Below are 20,432 nucleotides of genomic sequence, written 5' to 3' on the forward strand. Positions count from 1 at the left end.
GTTTTGACTCGGCTGTCCTGGGTGGGACGGGTCAGCATGAGACAATAGGCCTCTGGCAGTCTGGGGGCACCAGAGCTGACCTCAAAGTGACCTTAAAGGGGAAGACCACTCAATTTGAGAGTCCATCAATATTACACATGCATTATTAAAGTGTGAGAGAGGCCAGAAACTGCAACAAACAACAAATCACTCGCTTCCATGATGCCAATGTTTGAACTATGACTGGAGGTGAAATAATAACAGCTGAATGCAAATTGATTTTTTTCATATACATGTATAAAAATAGATACAACCTGAAGTTAACACATTCGCAAACACTGTTGCACAGGTGGTTCATATTAATTTAAGAGGTGATGAGCAGAGGTGAAGGAGGCCAAAGGCAATCAACACTTGTGCCTGAGACAGCCCACATAACAAAATATCAAAAAGAAAAAAAGAAGAATTATTTATAGTTTCAAGGTGACACAATTAGACAGGAAAAAAAAACTGTTCAAAACTGCAGCAATAAACAGAAATGGTGGTCAAGGTTGAAGATATATGATTGCAAAAAAATATAAATGCTGCTAATTGACATGCAACCTAATGTGGTCCATGACTTCTTTTTCCTTTAAATTTCAGATTCCACACTGCAAAAAATGAAATCTAAGTAAGATGAAATATCCTAAATCTTTTCCTGCTCTCTTGCCAAATTCGTTTGCTCATTTTAAGTAAAATGTCCCAATTTTTATATATTTTTTCTTCTTGTTTCAGAGTTTTTGCAGTGTTGTTTTCCCCTCTTGATGGATGCAAATTCTCTTGGTATTAATGCAGCGATAGCCTCATAGTTAAACTCTGGATTTATGACACCTGAGTTTACTGCTGTGTTGGTAATGGGTGGTTTTACTTTAGGTAACATAAATGGCTTTATAAGTCACGTTGTTACAGCTGCACTTGTAGACATCTGTAAAGGGAAACTTTCCATCAGAAATGACTGTGGCTCTTTTTTGACTTTAACGGCTGCCCTCTTACTGACATGCTGTCCTTCCCCTGCCCTCAGCGTGTTTGTGTCTGCGTGCGTTTCAGCTCTTACCTCCGCCCAACCAGCTCACTTCCTTGTTTTCCTCACCACTCACTTTTCCTGTGAACCGATATCTGTGGCAAAATAAACCAAACACAAACCTCTCACCTTTCAAGTCAAATAAACTTCACACCTCTGTTTAACCTCAGAAGAACAATAAACTTGACGCATACGTTCACCCACCCTGGTTTCGGGAAGAGCTTGTAATGGAAAGTCCTGTTTTTGTTTTGTTTTTTTTCCATTAAAAAAAAAAAAAAAAAACCTTCCCAATATCCTGTGCACAAAAACATATCTGTGCAGGCACAGGCAGAGTGTGTGACGGCCACCTCACATTCCCCTCAGGGATCAGAGGATTTTGAACGAGGAAAGGTCAGAGGCTGTGATTGAAAAGTTACGTCCAGATTGCCACTCCACCGGCCAGTTGGACGGATGCGAGGGATTATGTCAAATCTGCACTGTATTGTTGCATTTTAGTCAAATTACTCCACTCTCATCTGTGATAATAGGTACACGCACGCACGCACGCACGCACGCATGCACACACACACACACACACACACACACACACCGCTCTACTTACTTGCATAATGGATTGAAATTTGTCTTTGTGGATACAGGTGTTACTTTGTTTAGAATGATTGGAGTCGATTTGGGCCTGTGTGTGTGTGTGTGTGTGTGTGTGTGTGTGTGTGTGCGTGTGCGTGTGCGTGTGTGCGCGTGTGTGTCATGTGTCTCCGTTATGTAAAATCAACTCGTTTTTTTAAAAGTGAATTACGTAGGGACACTGAAACGGACAGTTCTTTCACCTCATTTGTATTTTTATGTTTATATCAGGGCTTGATCACGTTACAAGGAGCCAGTTGTCATGACATCATCCAGCACGTCAAAGACAAAGCTCACATTTATTTCGGCTGGAGATGTTCTTGGACTCCTTTGTGTTTTGTTTTTGAAGAAAAGCCCACGTCTCCTCCCACCTCCTTGTTTTTGGGTTGAAGCGCTGCTTCATTTCTATGGAACAATGACATTTCTGAATATGCACAGGGGAATGTGGGATCTCACAATTTGTGCGTGTGTGAAGATTATAATGACTGTGCTTTAGTCATTAGATACTGATGTGTGCAGTGGCAGGGGCTGAGGCTTGAATTGGCCTCTTGATGACCGTGGCACTGCAGTAGGATCCAAAGTTGTTTGTTCTTGCACCTCACAAGAGAAATACAGTTGCCGTCAGCCCCAACCATCTTTGAAGGAGCTGAAACCTTGTTAGCAGGAATGTTTCCTCACTTTCAGCGACTAGTCGTAGTCTTTATCCAATCATGTGTTCAGATTGATGCTACAGTGTCCCAACTTCTTTAAGCATGCAATTAGTACAAGTACTACTTCATTGGACTCTAGTAAAGGTTTTTCATAGTAATTGTGGATTGTGTCTTTAGACAGTAAAGTCCTGCCTTCCTCCTCTCTGTTGGTCAAGTTTCCAGCCAGATACACGTCTTATAGGTTACATATTATCTACCTGTGAGGTGACGAACATCCTTAAAGCCTCCACATCCTTGAGTGCAGGATATTTATAAAAACACTCTAGACGAAGACTCATTTGGTAAAGACATTTTGCCAGTGGAACATTTTAGCTTTAGTGCTGTTTTGTCTCTGAAATATACTGCAGATGCCATTAAGAAGGTTTTTTTTTGTGAAGGTGTTTACTGTACCTTTAACAAAGGGAGTCCTCACCTCTGTCTCCGTTGTCCTTCTCTCTCAGCCTCATACAGATTTCCTCTTCAGGGAAAAATACCTGTAGACCCGTTCCCTTCATCCACTCATCTTTTCAGTATTTAAATCACCTTTGGTGTATGAGTACACTTGCAAACATGCACACAGTGACTCAAACACACATACTGTACAAATGCACACTGACATGTTAGACATGCACAAATACAAACATGCATGCAGTACAGCAGGTGCTAATCATATTGTTTGCGAAGGTGTCTGGAAAACCACGCATGCAGAAATGGCCTCACAGTACAGAGGTGTTAAACATACAATGGAACCAGTTAATTTGATTCCTTTTTCTCCCTTTGTGTGTTGTTTTTGTTCTTATATATTCATATTAACTTCAGAGCACACTCTCCAGGTATTAATTCCACAAATTCAAGGTGCTTTTGCGCCGCTTTGAAGTACCCCAGTAAAAGTGCGTCCGCCTGCTTGCACGCGTGCGCGCGTGTTTACTGTAGGCGATGGTATCTGTGCACGCCGGCTTCTCTGACGTTCTGCATTCCTCCCCGTGCCTCGACGGCCGGCTGAGGCGAATGCGCGTGGAAACTCAAACGTAAACAAAAAGGAAGAGCATCTTACTCATGCAAATTGTTTTTCCCTTCTTCCTGTTGGTGGATTTATTTGTGAACAAAGGAAAATAAATAGCCTGCTGCTTTATCTGGAGCTGCTATCACAAGAATGCATTCTAACCTGAGTCTCCCTCTCCCTCTCAGTTTGTTCCTCGACCAGTACAGAGCCTGCCTGGTTGATGCTATAAGGAGATTACTGCAACCCAATGTAAGTGTGTATGTGTGTGTGTTAGCCTCCGTGTGTCTACTGTATATATCCCCGCTTATCCCCTTCCTCTAAATCACCACCCACTCTTCTCAATCATAATTAGGCCTCGCCCAAAACCCTATACACATTAATAGTCTGACAGGATTAATATCATGTAATGCTTTAATGCTTATTATGAGCAACTTGAATGCATCGCTCTGATCTCCGTCTCTCTCTCTCCTGCCTTCCCTTAATCATAAATCCGAGGCAACTTCTCCCTTTTGGCCTCGCGATAAGACCCCACGCTGTGACAGCCAAAGCAAATGGGGGGGAGCAAAAGGCTGGAAGAGATAGGGTTGAGGTTTCTATTCATCAGAGGGAAGAGGGGTGCATTTTAAGTACAGAGGCCAGACTGCTATAGGGAGTATCTGTTTATGAAAAAGAGGTGAAGACAGCACTGAAGGGAAGGAGATAGGGAGGAGAAGAAGGAGTGAAGTGGTGAGGGAGGAGAGAGATGGAAGGAGAGGAGTGTCAAAGATGAACGGTGAGGAGAGGTGAAGGTGGGGGGAGAAAAAGCAGGGAGGGAAATTTGCCTGAGAAAAAACAACATGGATCTTGTTTGAAGTCCTTTATGGACGGCGAACCAAGAAACATGCAGCTTTCAAGGTGCTTTTCAGCTCGACTCCAGTTATTAAAGGGTCAGTTCACCCAAATTACAATGAAGAAATAAAACAAAAAATCAAATTTTATAAAAAACACTCTCAATAATCCACAGACCTCAATCATTTTCACTAGAACTACTTTCCACAGACTACTTTCTGTGGATAATCCGGCACAAGTGGGACACTGGAAACGTCATTTTCTTCGGGTGGAGGCAGAAATCTCAACGACAGATGTCTTAAAATCCGAAACTATCCGCTTGTTCAAATCAGTTTCTTTGTATTTTCGGTGAACTCGCCCTTTAAAATCCAGTTCCCTTATCACCTTTGTTAAAAACAGCAAAGGGAACTAGAAAGACAAAAGGATTAAATTGTTAATAGTACAGTCTGTTGCCAGTTTCCTCAGCTGACATGTCAGACATGCGCAGTAACACCCACAACTTGAATATGTGTCTCGGTTGCAGCTGAATGCAGAAGCTGCTGTGGTCAAATGACAGACATGACATCTGGCCATTGTTGTACATCTGTGTGTTAAGTCTCTCTTCATGTCTCTCTCTCTTTAATCCAGTGGAGATAATTCAGTGGCTAATATGATTTGAGTGTCGGCCATCAGACTGTCGCTGCCACAACAAGCTTTGCCAAATATTTAATAATTTGCTAAGCTGATTAAGCAATTAACAAAGCAATTAATTCTCCCATCTAATGGCACTAATTTGTTGTTTCTGACAAAGGTGGTCCATCCGGTGGGCTGGATCCCCTTAATCAGCTGATTAGCGCTGGGAGGAATTTTGTCTGTTTGTTTGCGTTTGCTGTGTTTTTACAGAATGCAACTGGATATACAGATGAAACATCAGCTGTCAAATGGAGTGATCCTGCTGCTTTCACTGCCTTTGTGTTCGTTTTAGCTTGTGTTGTGTCAGTGTGCGTCTCGTCGTGCGTGCTCGCCGCGTGTCTGTGTGAACATCCCTCTTTGCTCCATTTAATTAAAACAATAATAACACGATCGACATGAAATAAAACTGAAAGCTGAAGGATTTCAAAGAAACTTTGAACCTGTTGGTAATCCTCTTAGTATTTGCAGGACGTCTCTGATGCACGCGCGCGCACACACACACACACACACACACACACACACACAATCTTTCTTTCTCTGTGTCTTTGACGCACACACAGGCACGTGTCATATACATGAGCAGACGTTTCACACCGACACGTGTGTGTGTTCACATTTGATTGGATTTGTAGAGCTTTAATTTTTGGGGGGTTTATCATTTAATATGTACCTGGTAAAAATCAAAGGATGTGTCTTTTGTGTGTGTAAAGCTAAACAAGAAATGTTGAGAGAAATGAAGGCGTGTGAAGCAGCCCAGAAATGTACTGTGCACTACATCCACCACCCAGCTCCAAAGCCCTCACCCTCCTCTGGCTCTCTCTCCAGGGCATGGCGTTGGTGTTTGCTCCTCTGCGCGGTGAAACTCTGACACTGTTTTGTCAACTGGCCCAGCAGGCCGGGCTCTACGTCTCTCAACACCAGCAGTACGATGCTCAGGTCATGGATGTTCACTTGAAGGTAAGAAGCCTGTCCGAGAACAGAAAGACAAGACGAGCACTTATCCCTCCAAAAAAGAAGACATTTCAATCAGCTGTTGTTTTGGTAAGAGAGATGACTGCAGAGTCAAGACTCGTGCTCAGAGCATCAGTCAGAAGTGTGAATATAACACGTACAGTATGAGTGAATTAGTACCAGTGTACGTGATCATCAGCTGTTTGTTTTCAGGTTCTGGTTAAGCTGACAATAGACGTTTTTTTTGCTTTAACGTGTCATTATAGATCAAATGTTGATCGCACAGTGTAATGACTACAGAAAAATGGGTGTTGAGAGTTTCACTATCAGCCTCACGTCCTGGAACATGAACGGCTGGCACTGCTTTCATTTCTCTGTTCAACATTAAAAAAATGACTGACCTCACGCCTTTTCTCCACCTTCTTCTCCTCCCCACCTCCACCCTGACGACAACCCCTGCTGTAGCTACTTGTTTGCGCGAAGCGATACTCAAACTGTTACTCCAACAGAAAGAAAACAGAAAGCGATCCACTTGTCTTTGCGACAGCGACATTGACAGTAAGACCACTTGGAAACACTAGGGGGGCTCTAAAAGTTGTCTGCTTCCACTTTAAGAAGTAAGGTTTTCGGCAGCCAAATAACAGCTCCTGTGATGATTTGATTTATTTTTTTCAAGTGCACCTTAATATTATATTTACATACTTAAGTTTGCTGAGAGAGTTGGCTAGTTGGGGACTGCCCATTGCTCCGACGGTCCATTATTTAGACACCCCAATTGTCCGAAAAATGTCCAAAAACCCGTCTGCCCATCTGATTGGCTAGTGTTCATAGCCTGGTTTAGGTTAGGGTGAGATGGCTGGTTGCATGGTTAGGGTCTGAGCCTCTCAGAGGCAGAGTGGTCTTTGTAGAATAAGACTGGCCATGATGCTGTTCCTTTCAAAGGCGACTACACTGTAAAAAATGGAATAAACATTAAGTGCACAAATGCATTTGGTTAGCTGAGACTGCTGGAGCCTCGTATTTCCTTATTTGTTTTTACAGAAGTCAATAGCATCTGATCATTGTATGAAAATGGACGTGGATGAAAACCTGGCTGACAGAGTTCAGCTGTTCACTCCAAAATGAGCAAAATGTGTTGCTGCTTAATAAGGAAACCAGCAACAACCCAGGTCACGTAAAGTGCACTCAGCTTTAATAAAGACTAGCGGATTAGCCTCTCGTTTGATGTTGAGAGACACTTTGTGAGACACACCGGAGCTAAAACAAGCTGTCTTAACTTGGCACCGTGAGAGAGACAGAGCGAGGGAAGGAGAGAAAAGGAGCGACAGAAAGCACGCGAGTCAGCAGTGTTAAAAGAAGTGGTGTCCAGCTGTTAACTCCATTACACACACAGCTTCAGAAGAACAGGACAGCAAGGAGCGGGCTAAATTGGTGCACACACGTTCACCTGCACTGGTGGGACAATTGGACAGACCGGCCATTAAAGTGCCTGTTAAAGTGGCCTGAACCTCAGCGAGGAAAATCTCACTCCTCTGCTTCTCTATTTGTCCGCCACTAAATTTAGCATGTGCAATCACATTCTGTATCTAAGTGACTCTGGGCCCTTTCAAACCACATTTGGAGCACGCTCACATTCACAAAGGAGACTGACAGGACAGACAGGTCTAAGGCCGGCTCCAGTCAAACTGTCGTAATCCACATTTGGCCTGCAGTGAGAGGGTCGGCGGCCACCGGCCCCTATCATGCATATCTGATCGTGTTACTCCAGCTGATGAAATCTGCTTGTCTGTCTCCAGTTTGTGCAAACGCGGCCCTTTCTCGGTGATGTTAATATGCAGCAAATCTGCATTAGCAAACATGTTTTGTTGGAAATCTAATGCTGAGCAGTTTTTCTTTTCTCATGAGCACAACAAGGAAACGTTCGCTGTCAGTAAAGCTCGCTGCATGTCAGTTGATTTCCCGGCAGTATCCCCTCTTGATGCTTTTATGGTCAGATTCAGGGCAATGAAAGCACTTTGTCGAGGTCAGGAAAGAGCATGGTTTTGGTTAAATATTAAAAAAGTTTTATCTCTCCCTTACCTGAAGTCAAAGTTCTGACCTCCTCTGCGTTACTGTAACTTGTGTGCTGTGGTCTGTGTGATTAGACCAGAATCTCACATCCCAACCTCCAGATAATGGTAAACATCATGATATAGCACATTTCCTGTAAATTCAATGAATAGTTTATATAAAATGACCACATGTAAAGGCCTTTTTCTTATCACATTTTGAATTATATACTTGATAAATAAAGTTTTTCTCCTTTTATTTTGAGTTAATGTGAAGTTTGAGTCTGCTGTGGGGACTGGTCTGCAGCGTAATCAGCAAAGTACGTCTATGCCGCACGTAGCTCCTCTTTTAGGAACAAGCTCCTTGTCGGTGTGTTGGCTGGTCACACTCTGTTCACAATTACCTCGTTCTGTGTCACTTCCACTCTCCTCCATGTTTGTTTGTGTTGCCTTCATGCAAATTTCCTGCCTGCATCCACGCAGATAAACGCAAAGCGTCGTCCAAATGACAAAAAATGTGGCTTTAAAGAATGTGACACAATAACGTAAAAGATAGAGCACGATTTCAACTTCAATTATCAATTTATCAATTACATGTATGACATATAATGTTTTCCTGTCATCATACAGTATGTCTTGTCATACCGCACAGCCATACTGTAACATGTCACATTCCCTGGGTATATATATATATATATATATATATGTAAGGACAGAGATTACTTTCCAATAAGCTTAAATGACACTTCAAGGTGGTTTTTGGCCTCAGGTGGAGTGGGAGCAGCACAAGAAGAGCTAAAGTCACTTTAGAAAAAGGACACAAAATTCTAGAAAATGAAGAAAGGAGGGACAAAGACAAGGAAAGAAGAGGACCAGAGAGAATGAAGTAGCTTCAGTGGGATTAAAGTGGATACTGCCGTTGCCTTAGATTTAAAAGAAATACAACTTGGTTTGAAAAAGCTGCAGGGAGAATTGATTGGGCCTCAAGGCCACAGAATACAGTCACTGAATAAGCCTAATGGTTCAGCACCCCAACCGCCTGGGAAAATTGCCACTCAGACCTGTTTTAGTAATGAGAGTTACTTGACAATTGAATCTGTACAATGTGAACGGTGAAATTCAGACTAAAATTGATGTGGGATAAGAAAATATCACCCTGAAATTATGCTTTTTTTTTTTTTTCCCCCGTTTCTTTGGCATGCGAGGGGAGCGTCAGATCAGTCGGCTCACTCTTGAAATGCACACTCACATGTGTGTGACACAGACACTGTCATGCATGCACACATACACACATACACAGCGGGGTCAGGTGCTGCGGGGGGATATGAGGACAAGTTGAAGTGTCCCCCTCACATCTGAAGGTGATTAAGTCTCCTCTGCTTATCTTCTGATGAACAGTGCACAACCCCTGTGTGCTTTTATTGTGTGTGTACGTGTGTGCGCCTGGCTGACCATTCTAGCCACACATACACAAACGCATGCACACATGTTGACTTAGGTCACTTTTGGGGACATTGCACAGACTTACGTGCATTTCGTGGAGCCTTACCCTGACCCTAACCATAACCGCTGATCCAAAATCAGCTGTTTTGTCCCCAATTAACTGGTCCTTAGTCTGAAATTTGTCCCCAAAAGTAGCCTATGTCGCAACACAGACACACACACACACAGACACACACACACACACACACACACGCACACACACTGTGCACACAGCTAAGAAACAAGCTATATCACAATCCCACACAGACCAGACATCACTCAGAAAGCATATTGGCCAGACATTACACACAAACACACACACACCACACGATGATATCACAGCGAAACATACACTACCACTGTGCGCACACACACACACACACACACACACGCACATCCAAATGAGCAGCTGCTGCTCATTTGCACTACAGATTAGCTTTCTTCAGCTATATTTACTTTCAGTGGGTGATTCAGAACACAAGAAAAATGCATATCAGAACCGACACACTATGGATTTTCTTTCACCGCGGCTTAAAACAAACAAAGACGCCTCCACCAAAAGCAGGTGGATCCATTTTGAAGAAAAAGCAAGAAATTAAAAACCTATATGTTATTTTCTTTAATACTGAGAATTGCTGTGAAAATGTCTGAGGTTTGTAAGCGAACGCCTGCTTAACGTTGAATCAGCTTTTACTGTCTTTGCCGCAGTTTTTCATCAGATTTTGCTTATAATTATTATATTATTAATAATATTATTATTATTCACTTTTTTTTTTTTTTTACCAGCATTTTAAATTTTGTGGTTCAATGTTAAAGTTTGTCATAAATCTATTAATTCAGAAATCAGAAATTTGTAATATGTTTCTAAGAAAATAATGAAAATTTAGCAATGTGTTACATCATATTTACTCAGCGGTTACTTTAACAATTAGCCACTAAATGAGGAGGCGGGGGCTTTAGTTGGCCACTGCATAGTGTCAACGGAGCAATATGGTTAAAATCAATTATGTATTGATGAGGAAATTTGTCCAATAGTAATACATCATTATATAGCAAATGTATGCAAATTCCCATGTGAAATAATAAAATGAATGCTCAGTTAAAGGGACTGTGTTCTACTGTACAGAGCTTTGCAAACCTGTACAATCACATGATATCTGCAAAATGACAGTGGAGTCAAGCAAGCAAGTCCAAACTTGCTGAAATCTTCACGCAGCCACACAACATCACGTAGTCAGTTTAGTTTCCACATGTGTCTTTTAGTCCCAGTTTACTTCGTCTCATTCTCCCACAGCGACTCACAAGCTCCTCCATCTGGCACAGACGCTGTTAAACAAACGTACCCCCGGTCGCTGCGAGTACACTGGCATCCCTCGCTGTGCCGCATTCGACACATGTCAGATTTGATTTTGTTTGGAATATGCCGCCCGTCTTAATGTTTGCTTTGTGCGAAAAAGAGAGAGCGGGGTGTGTGTGTTTTTTTTTTTTTTGCAATTCCTTACAAACCATTTCTAGACCCCCAGCTCGCTACTCTGCAGTTTTCCAAACATACACACACTTTCGCCCTCTGACACACGCACACTCGAGGGACTGCAGACAGCAGGCAGGCCCGATGTGCAGCGGTAGTGTGTCTAAGCACTGTGTGTGTGTGTGTGTGTGTGTGTGTGTGTGTGTGTGTGTGTGTGTGTGAGCGTAAGGCGTGTGCTGGGACGGGCAGACAGGGCTAGCGCGTTATCCTCTTATCCCCACTGTTGTGGAATAGAGAGGCAAGCAGCTGGAGGGACTGCAAGCAGCCTGATAATGCCAGCGCTATTTTCTAACCCGCCATCTTAATCTTGTTACTCAAATGGTTGTGAAGAGAGAGTCATGAATTTTAATTTCTCTCAAACACACACACACATGCAAGCGAGTGTGTGTGCACATGTGTAGATCCCCCGTCTCTCTCACATGCATAAATAGTATCCCCACTGTGTCCATGCACTCACACCCTCTTCCCTGCCTCCTTCTTTCTGTGGCCCTCCTTCACTCTCTTTCTCTCCCCCCTCAGCTGCCTGGCTGCCCCCTTCCTCCCTCCCACCCCTTCCTCTGACATATCTTCCTTCACCCTTCTCCACCCTCCCTCCCTCTGCTCCCCACTATCTTCCCATTTCCTACATCACGACCCACTTCTCTATTTATTCAAGCCTGTCCTTCTATCCCTTCCTCTACTCGTCTCTCCATCCACCCAATCCCTCATTCTCTGTTTCCTAATCCTGCCGAGGGAGACCCCAGACATCCGGTTCATCCGTCCCTCCCTTGTCTCAGAGCCCCCTCCTCTGTCTTTTCTCCACCTTGTTCACTTTCTCTCTGGTCTTCAGAAGCAGGGCTGCAATAAGAGAGAAAAAAGGGAAGGAGGCAGAGAAATAGAGAGGCACAATGAGAGCACGAGAGACAGAAGCTGAGGCGAAAGTGGCAATAAAATAAATGACTTGCACCTTGGAAAGGAAAAAAAAAGAGAAAAGATTGCAGGGGTGGTGGGGTGGTGGGGGGGTGGGTCGGGTTGAGAGCCGATTTAGCCAGCCACCCATGAAGCTGATTAGGCAGCCTGCGATCAGGAGGAACAGCTTTGCTTGTTAAACTTTTCACCTTCTGCGAGCTCTTAGCCCGCACCATGTTAAGGCCCCCACCCTCCCTCTCCATCCCTCCATCCCTCCATCTATCGCTTCCTTGCTCCTTCCGCCTGGTAGAATTTGAATGTGAATGCTGGCCGTGGTCCCCATAGCAGGCTTAGCACAGGGGGCAGGCAGCTGCCCCTCCACGCCCAACCACCCCCTGGGCCGTCTGCGCTCTCTCTCTCTCTCTCTCTCTCTCTCTCTCTCTCTCTCTCTCTCTCTCTCTCTCTCTCTCTCTCGGGGTCATGGGTTCAACCACAGGCCGGTGCCTGGAGGGATGGCCACAGGAAGATAACGCACATGAAGGGCACCGGGGGAGAAAGGGAGGGGCCGAAGGAGAGAGGGGAGAGCAGTTTGTTCCTATTCAACAAAAAGGAGAGAAACTGGAAAAAAGGCAGAATGAGGAGAGAAGGTGCGGAGGTGAACATCTCCGGCTTCCTCGGCACAAAGTGTGGGAAAAGGAGTAATGAGATGTGTGAGAGAGCTCTCAGGTAACCAATTAAATCATGCAAACCTCCTGTTCTCGGGGTGTGGACTTAATCTACAGGAAATGTCCAAGAACCTGTGCCCATTGTGAATAATGAATAAATCATCTCAGCTGTCAGTCAGCGCGCACCTGTAAAGCTCTTCAGTCAATACCTGTTGTTTTACAATGTGCTGTATAAATACATCTGCATACGCATATCACATGCATTTATAACAGTGTATGCAACTGTCCTGTTTACTTACTGTGTTTGTTAATACAGCTGAATAAAGTGAGAGGCCTGCAGGGATTGTGGTCTCAGTAAGTAAAGAAACTCTCTCTACAGTCACTTTCAGGAGGGAGTTTTCCTGTTTAGTTGATTACATCACTAATTTGACATGAACAAGAATATCTTGTAGTGTTAGTGGCAGCGCGGTGCACATTCATAGGACTCACACACATACTTTGATGCTGGAAAACAGCAGCAAACAGCGCACAGTCAGCAGTTGAGTTTGTACTGAAAGTAGGTTCGACTTGGATGGACGAGCACTTGCTAGCACCTGCATGCCGCTGACGGGAGTGAATTTTGGGTCAGTCTGAGTTTCTGTTTGTTGTGAGGAAACTTTTTCACACAGTTCTCCTCTTTCCTGGTCTCACCGCACACTCACAGACAATCACACACTCTCACATGAGCAGACTCACTAAACTCACTTTCATAAGTCTCTGATCATTTGGCCAGACGCTGAGCGAGCTGATTAGCTGCTGCAGGCCCAAACTGCCAAGTCTGCTTAAAAGGGCAGTGAGTGGGCACGACGTGGGCACCTCACAAAGCCGAGTGTGTGTTTGAGAGAGAGAGAGAGAGCGTATTCTCACAAGAGCCGGGACAATTGGCAAAGTGACAGAGAGCCAATCAGCGATCAATTACTCATCATTTTTCATGGAAAAAGTTGTCCAGTTCCAGCTTCTCAAACGTCAGAATTTTCTGCTTTTCCTTCTGGTCTTCAGGTCCAAAGCAAGCTGGATGTCTGAAAATGTTCACTTTTTACAGATCAAATACTGAATCAGTTATCTGGGAAAATAACTGTGAGGTTAATTTATGATGGAGCTACTCACTACTGAACTATGACCAACAGCAAAGTAATGAGGAAAGACATTAAAGTTCTGCAGTGGTAATATTTCTCTTCTAAGTAAAGAGTGAATTTTTTTTCTGTCATTATTAGTTTCCGTCTTTCACTTTTTCAGTTTTTTTAAATATCTATCTTGCAGCCTCTGAAGATGTCAGCATTATCTGCTTTTGAGCTCCATTACATCCTGTAATTACACATTATCTCGATCTAATCTGTCATGTTGCAACTCTGATTTTCTTGACAGGGTTTTCAAATTGAAGCTTCTCAGTTAAGAACGGTAACATCAGAGGAATGTGTGGATATTTAGATGCTGAAATATTAAAAATGTGTACTTTTTGCTGCATTTTTTTCTTTAATTTCAATAGTGCACAGGTGACATGGGAACCAACGGCAGTGTGATTAGATAGATGGATAGATGGTTTATTTTTCCCCGGCAAGAAATTCACAAAATCAGCTTGAATGCCAAGGCGAACAGGACAGTTCTGAAATTAGAGAAAAGGGCTTTCTGAAAAATTTGTAGTCTGTCTTAATGCTTTTCTTGTCTGTCTACTTTCAGATGCTGAGAGAGGGAAAAGAAGCATACGATGAGAACATCCACTATCCTCTCCTCATCACCTTGACCAAAGGACCTCAACCTGTCAGCCACAGTCAGTAAACCAAAACAAGTGAGCCCTCAGCTCCGTACAGTGCCGCTACACGAGCTTCTGGATATTTGAGAGGGGCTGATGGACAGATTCATGTCAACGATGAGATCCACGAGTGAAGCAAGTGGAAGGATTTCACGGACAGAGTGGTGTTAGAATACAGTAGGGTGAAGTCAAGTCGTGGTCATACAGTATTTGAGATGTTTTTCAGAGTGATACTGGCCACTTGAGAGGATTTATTTTCAGGTGGTGCATGGCTTTGGACTCTATTTGAGTGTGCATGTTTTGCAGTTTGAAGTGTTGTCGAGGAACGACCTCATTTCCAAAGCAGCGGAGGAACTTTTACTGCAGCTGAGGAAGAAGAAAAGGACCTGACCTGGTATGTTTTAACCATCCGCCATATGCCAAATAACTGCTGTCAGTCTCCAGAGCAGGCACTCGGTCACTCAGCCCTTTAATCAGTTGACCTGACACTTAATCACTGCTCTGATCAGCCAGTCACTCATCCCTTTGGTTAATCAGCCATCCAAGAAAGCGAACCACTTTGCCAAACAGTCGTCCGACCAGCCAGTCAGGTAACCAGTCAGTATTCCAGTTACCTTATATGGCAGGTTGATTATCTAGTTATCCAGTCAGTTACCGGGACATTTCCTCAGTCCGTCCTACTGTACCTGTCAGTTATTCAGTCAGTTTAACCAGTCAGTATTAACCTCTGCCACTGTGTTTCTGGCCCCAGCATGGAGGCCAGCTCTAATTCATTAACCGCCACAGACTGTGGAGCAGCTGACACTTTCCTTTATTTCTCTTTGTTCCCTTCTTCCCCAGCTTTAATTTTTTTCTAATACAACTCATTCACCCCAGAGGTTGTTAAAGAGCATGTGTGTGCATTAGTGCATTAACACATTAAGGCACTTTCAGACTAAAGAGCAATTGTTGCTGCCCAGGCATAGATACAAGTAGTCCACTGTAACTCACATGATGTAATTTCACAGCTCTGTTGGTGTTAGAATCTGTGGCCGAACTGCACAACTTGCTCTGAATCTACAACATCACCTCCACCTCCTGCTCCACTCCAAAAGTCGCAACACAAACGAGTGAAACTCAGCTCCGCTGCGTCTGCTGTCATGACTCCTCTTAGCTTTTTAGCGCTTCAAAGCGTCTTAAAGCGAGTCATTTTATCGGCGACAGTCAGATCCTGTTGCATCTCACTCCAAGTTCAGATGTGCAGGGTTTCTGCTGGAGCTGCTTGCATCTCTCGGAAGTGCGACATACACATTTGAATGTATGCACTACACACACACACAGTATATTGGCAATTGACAGGAAAATGAGTGTGCATTAAGTGTGCATTCATTGTTATTGATTTAGTCTTTCCGTATATACAGCAAAGCTATATTTCTCTGTTTATGACACCTCTCCGATTAAGCCTGTGAAGCAGCAGGAATGCTCTGGCTTTCTTCCAGCTGATGGCACACTGCACTCTGTAACTGAAACGAGTGCAGCTACAGAGTAACTGCTGCTGCAATGATCATAAATGAGATGCATGTAAAGCACAAAAAAATGAAACATGATTCGAAATCAGGCTGCTTGAAGAGGAACATGACGCGCATCCAGTGGACGTCTGGGCTTAAGATACGACTTCAAATTGATCAACTGTGTGAAACTTACACCGTCTCCTAATATTTTCAAGAGCAAAAAAAAGCTTCAGACCGTGCTGCTCCGTTTTCTGTTGCATTTCTTCTGTCAGCACAATTAACTGTTTGACTCAGGTCTTTTTCCCATGCATTCAGCCGTTTCCTGTTTCTGGTATTAAAGAAACGCCAAGTGTCAGTGGCTCACTCAAGCCTAAAGTTGTACCTATCACTAGTAAAGGTGTTTCCATATTTCACTGTGATTCATTGCTGTACGCAACAGCCAAGAAGCTATGCACTATCTCTCAGTGGCTGCTGTTTACGTTCCTCATATTAAAAAAAAAAAAAATAATAATCCACCTGCAGAAATAAGAGGTATTCCCTGTGTGTAACTACTCAGAAAAGTAAATTAAGCCAGTTTTATCAGTGGTCTCAATGCTTTGAGGGCTTAAATTGCATTGCAAAAACGTTCCCATTGCAAAGGTTTTAAAGTATATTTAATTACATTTTTATCTGTAATGCAGTTTGCTTTGTATACTTTTGATATCTGTGGACGAACAGAGAAACACCATCCCAACTGTGACATCACCACCACTAACAGTGATGTCATTTTACAACACACTGTTTACTGTGACATCCGCGCTGCGCTGCTGCTTCTTCCAACACCACTGCCTCTGTTAGTGGCCAAAAGTAAAAAAAACAAAAAAACAAAAACAAACAAACCTTCACCTGGTGCACCCACGACCTGCTGTGATGTGGTCACTTCTTGTTGTGATGTTAGTGCTGTGTGCCGGGACTCTTACCACTTCTCACTGTGACGCCAACAGAAAGTCGAGGAACGCCTCATAGTCGGTGTAATCCAGACAAAATCACGTGGTCTTTGTTTGGATTTGCTGGCTAAAGACATTAATAGCGAGAAATCCGACAGTTGTCACAGAAAAGGCTGCAGAGGAGGGTCTGTGGTGCAGCTGAGATTTTGGGCAAACGTCATACAGGAATGCTCTGTTCCAGCAGATTTATGTCACTGTGTTATGGGATGTCTCAGCAAGGCTAATATTTTAATAATCAAAAAAAAAAAAAGTCATAGAATTGTTTTGCAGGCCATGTCCTCACTAATCCAGATCAATTTCTATCAGTTTTGGCCTTCTTTCCTCCACCAACCACCAAAAACCAGAAGTTCAAGAAAACTCATTTGCAAAATATTGACGTGCGGTTATCCTGTGATCTGGTGTGAAGTCTTTGGCTCGAGGTCGAGCAGAATAGCTTTCAGCTTTTTTCATGTTGTATTGAGTTTGACACAAGAAGCACAAAACTGTAAATCAATGAAATATTTCAGTTGATCCGCTTTAGTGTGGACGTGGCCTCATATAGAGAGTTTGTCTGTTTGGTACATAAAATCCCCTTTGCTTCACCGTAATCAATGGGTTGAATGTTGTACTTTGCAGTCTATGGGTGGGTGATTTTTTTTGTGCGTGAATAAAAATAAATCTGTTTTCTTCAACAGATTTGAGACTCTGGACCCTTTTTTTCTTTTTAAATTGTCCATTGAAAATGTACAAAGGACCATTGAACACGTCAGCTGTAGCTATGGGATTATTTCGTTAATAAAACTTTCAAAATTACAGGAATTATTTCATTGTTGTAAAAAGAAATATTTCATTACTTTAACATTTCAGCATCACAAAAACAAACAGAATTTCTATGTGCTACCTTGCAGATGTCTGATTGAAATATAAATGCTTATCGTGAGGAGCGGGATAACAGCTTGTGAAAAAAAAACGTGTGTGTGCTTATTAGAAATCCAGTGTTAAATGTCCACCGATGTAATAAAGTTTCCTTCAGGCCCAGATCGGCTGTGGCCTGTGTCTCAAACACAATGGACTCCTGCAGGCTAAGCTGGTGCCAGACAAGGTAACACACACAGATACACACACATACGAGCTCACACACACACACACATATCAAGCCCAGTCAACAGTCTACCCCTCCACAGGAAGAAAAGAGAGAGGGATAAAGGAGGGAGGGAAGGCAGTACACAGCAGCTAATCCTGCAGGCTCACTCTTCTGTTTATCAGCGAGAAGGAGGGAGAGTTAGCCGAAAGGGAGGGACCAGCGAGGCCTCCTGATCTGTCTTTTGATATTTTAAAGAGGTCTGTTCTCTCCTCCCCAACACTCTGCTGGAGAGACAGGGAGAAGAGATGGAAAGATCTGCAGATGGAGGCGAAGAGAGAGAGAGAGAGAGAGAGAATGGCTGAAAAAGACAAGAAGGCAGAGGAGGAGGAGGAGGAGAGAAAATAAATGGGACAAGACACACTTAATGGTTGGAAGGAAAGGGGAAGTAAGACAGCTGGAAACGAGGTGAAAGTTGATCGAAACAGCGGGGAAAAGCTTCAGCCATGAAAGAAAAGAGAAGCTGACTGAGAGGCCGAGATTGACTGGCCAAGTGAGTGATCGAACAGAGAAAAAGAGAGAGACAGAGTGCTCCCGGCTCGACACAAGGGCCCCATTAACTTGACCACTTGCCCTTTGCACACAAAGGCAGGGCCGGCCCACTGCCCCTCCCACCCAATTATCCACGATTAGGCTCAGTGCACTGTGTCAAGATGGAGAGGGAAGGAAAAGAGGAGAGGGGGAGAAAGGCGAGCAGGGAGGAGGAAGAAGGGGACAGAGGGAGCGAGGGAAGGAGAGCACAGGCTGGAGGTGGATGATGAAGGACGACAGAATTATTGTTAAGACAAAATGGATTCAGATATTTGAGTGAGCACTCTCCATGCAAGTGAGTGCTCTGTGAGTTAGTGCAGTGGCAGAGAGTCCTGCCAGCAGTGTCCCATGGATGTCCTCCAATGTCCACTCCTGTGACTTTCGTCTTACCTGTATTTGCAGTGTGGTTTGATAATGACTGAATCGGCTTTTGTTTGATTTATTCACAGATTTGATGAATGAATGTGCTGTCAAAGGGGTGAGGGTGTTTTCATCAGTTGCTTGTGCTTTGGCCATTTGCACGTGTTTTCTTAAATGCACAGAAATTCAGTTTGGGCAATTTTAGAATAAACTTTAAACACAGTCTTTATGAGAACAATCTCACAAAGTTGATATGTTGAACCTTTAAGCAAACTTTTCCTTTTCTGCACATCAGGGCAACACAGAGCAACGTTTGAAGTCACGTTTCTGACCTTATGAGCGATGCAAGTCCAGTATTCACTCTACTTTTACCTCTGTTTTGGTCTCTACCAACTCCTGAGGGAAATATCAGGCTGTTTAACTGCTAAATGCTCCACCAGCTTCACCAGCGAGTTCTTACCTTTGGCTGTTGTTTGATGCTGGGTAGGTTGCTGACAGTGGCTTCATCAGAGCTTTGTTGCTGCAAACAGCTGCTTTAAAGTAAAACTGTGGGCCGTAAAACCAAAACAATGAGCTGAAAGACACTTAAAAGCTTTACAGAGCTGAAGGGGACTGTGATGATTCAACCATTTTCACTTTAAACATACAGCAGATCCAGAGAATAACAGTTAAGTTGGAGTGCATCAAGCCCTCTTGGCCATCGGACATCGCAGGTGCACGTCTGAAAATGTGTAGGGTTTGTTAAACAATACTCACACACACACACACACACACACACACACACACACACACACACGGCCCTCTGTCCACATCCTACCTCCACACAAAAACACGCCAACGACCTCATGATACAGCACACACCCCCCCACACACTCAATACAGCATATGCACATGCAGTATGTAGGCCGACACAGCGTCACGCAAACAGCCCCGACGAATGAACACACACATCGATGGACACACAACTCTTCCTCAACACACTCACCCTGGGCTCAGCTGCTGTCCAGCTGTGTTGCGTTGTGCTTTATTGATATTCTGCCGCCAGCTAGCTGGCATCCGTAGGGCAGACACACACACACTCACACACACTGTATATCCGTACAGTGTCTGCCTTCGCTTTGACTGGTCTGTTTTTTGGTGCCACATTTCCTGCAGCTCTCCAAAAAGTCTTAACACGTCTTAATTTTTGTTTTTGAAGTACAAGGTTAAAGATAGAGCTTCTTAATTTGATCTAGGACAAATGGATTGACTGTTTTTGTTCAGCTTTTATATTTTATTTCATTTACTTTACTACAACACTGACAATTTTTATGCCTTTCTTAAAAATATTTTCTATGTAAAGTAGTTCAGACTGTACTTTATGGATGACCTGCAAATTAACCCAGAAGAACATGTTTATGTATTTGATTTTAGACCTTTTTTCCCTTTTTGACTGTGTTAAAAGGTCTTAAAATTCATTGCATTTGCCAAAAACTGTGCAGATAGTATATTCGGGCATGCGCACACACACTTTTCCTCATACTTGAGCTGATACAGATGGTGAGTGCCAGGTGGGCTCAGGTGGTCAACTCCACCTGACTGTTTGACCTCCACGAGCACAACCTCCGACTGAAATGAGCCATACGTCTCAGTGTATTTACTGTACGTGTGAGCGTACAGTTTGTGCATCTTGCAGCCCAACATGTTTACACGTCCCCTGCTCTATTTTGTGCCCCTCCCACCACCACCACCACCACCACTTC

At 43.6% G+C, this 20,432-nt stretch overlaps 1 protein-coding gene across 2 annotated transcripts in view; it reads left to right on the forward strand.

The window, feature by feature from the left end:
• camkmt (calmodulin-lysine N-methyltransferase) overlaps nucleotides 1-16,183 on the forward strand; it is a 102,727-nt gene extending 86,544 nt beyond the window's left edge. The window contains exons 10-12 of one of the 2 annotated variants that reach the window (XM_076743907.1): nucleotides 3,538-3,601; nucleotides 5,678-5,809; nucleotides 14,131-16,181. In XM_076743907.1, the coding sequence (XP_076600022.1) occupies nucleotides 3,538-3,601; nucleotides 5,678-5,809; nucleotides 14,131-14,229 (295 nt within the window). In that variant the 3' untranslated portion in view covers nucleotides 14,230-16,181. Of the gene's footprint in view, nucleotides 1-3,537; nucleotides 3,602-5,677; nucleotides 5,810-14,130 lie in introns of both variants that reach the window. The other variant, XM_076743906.1, reaches the window with a different exon arrangement.
• The last annotated feature ends 4,249 nt before the right edge of the window (nucleotides 16,184-20,432 follow it).

This window comes from Chaetodon auriga, chromosome 11 (genome assembly GCF_051107435.1).
Source record: "Chaetodon auriga isolate fChaAug3 chromosome 11, fChaAug3.hap1, whole genome shotgun sequence".
Taxonomy (NCBI): Eukaryota; Metazoa; Chordata; class Actinopteri; order Chaetodontiformes; family Chaetodontidae; genus Chaetodon; species Chaetodon auriga.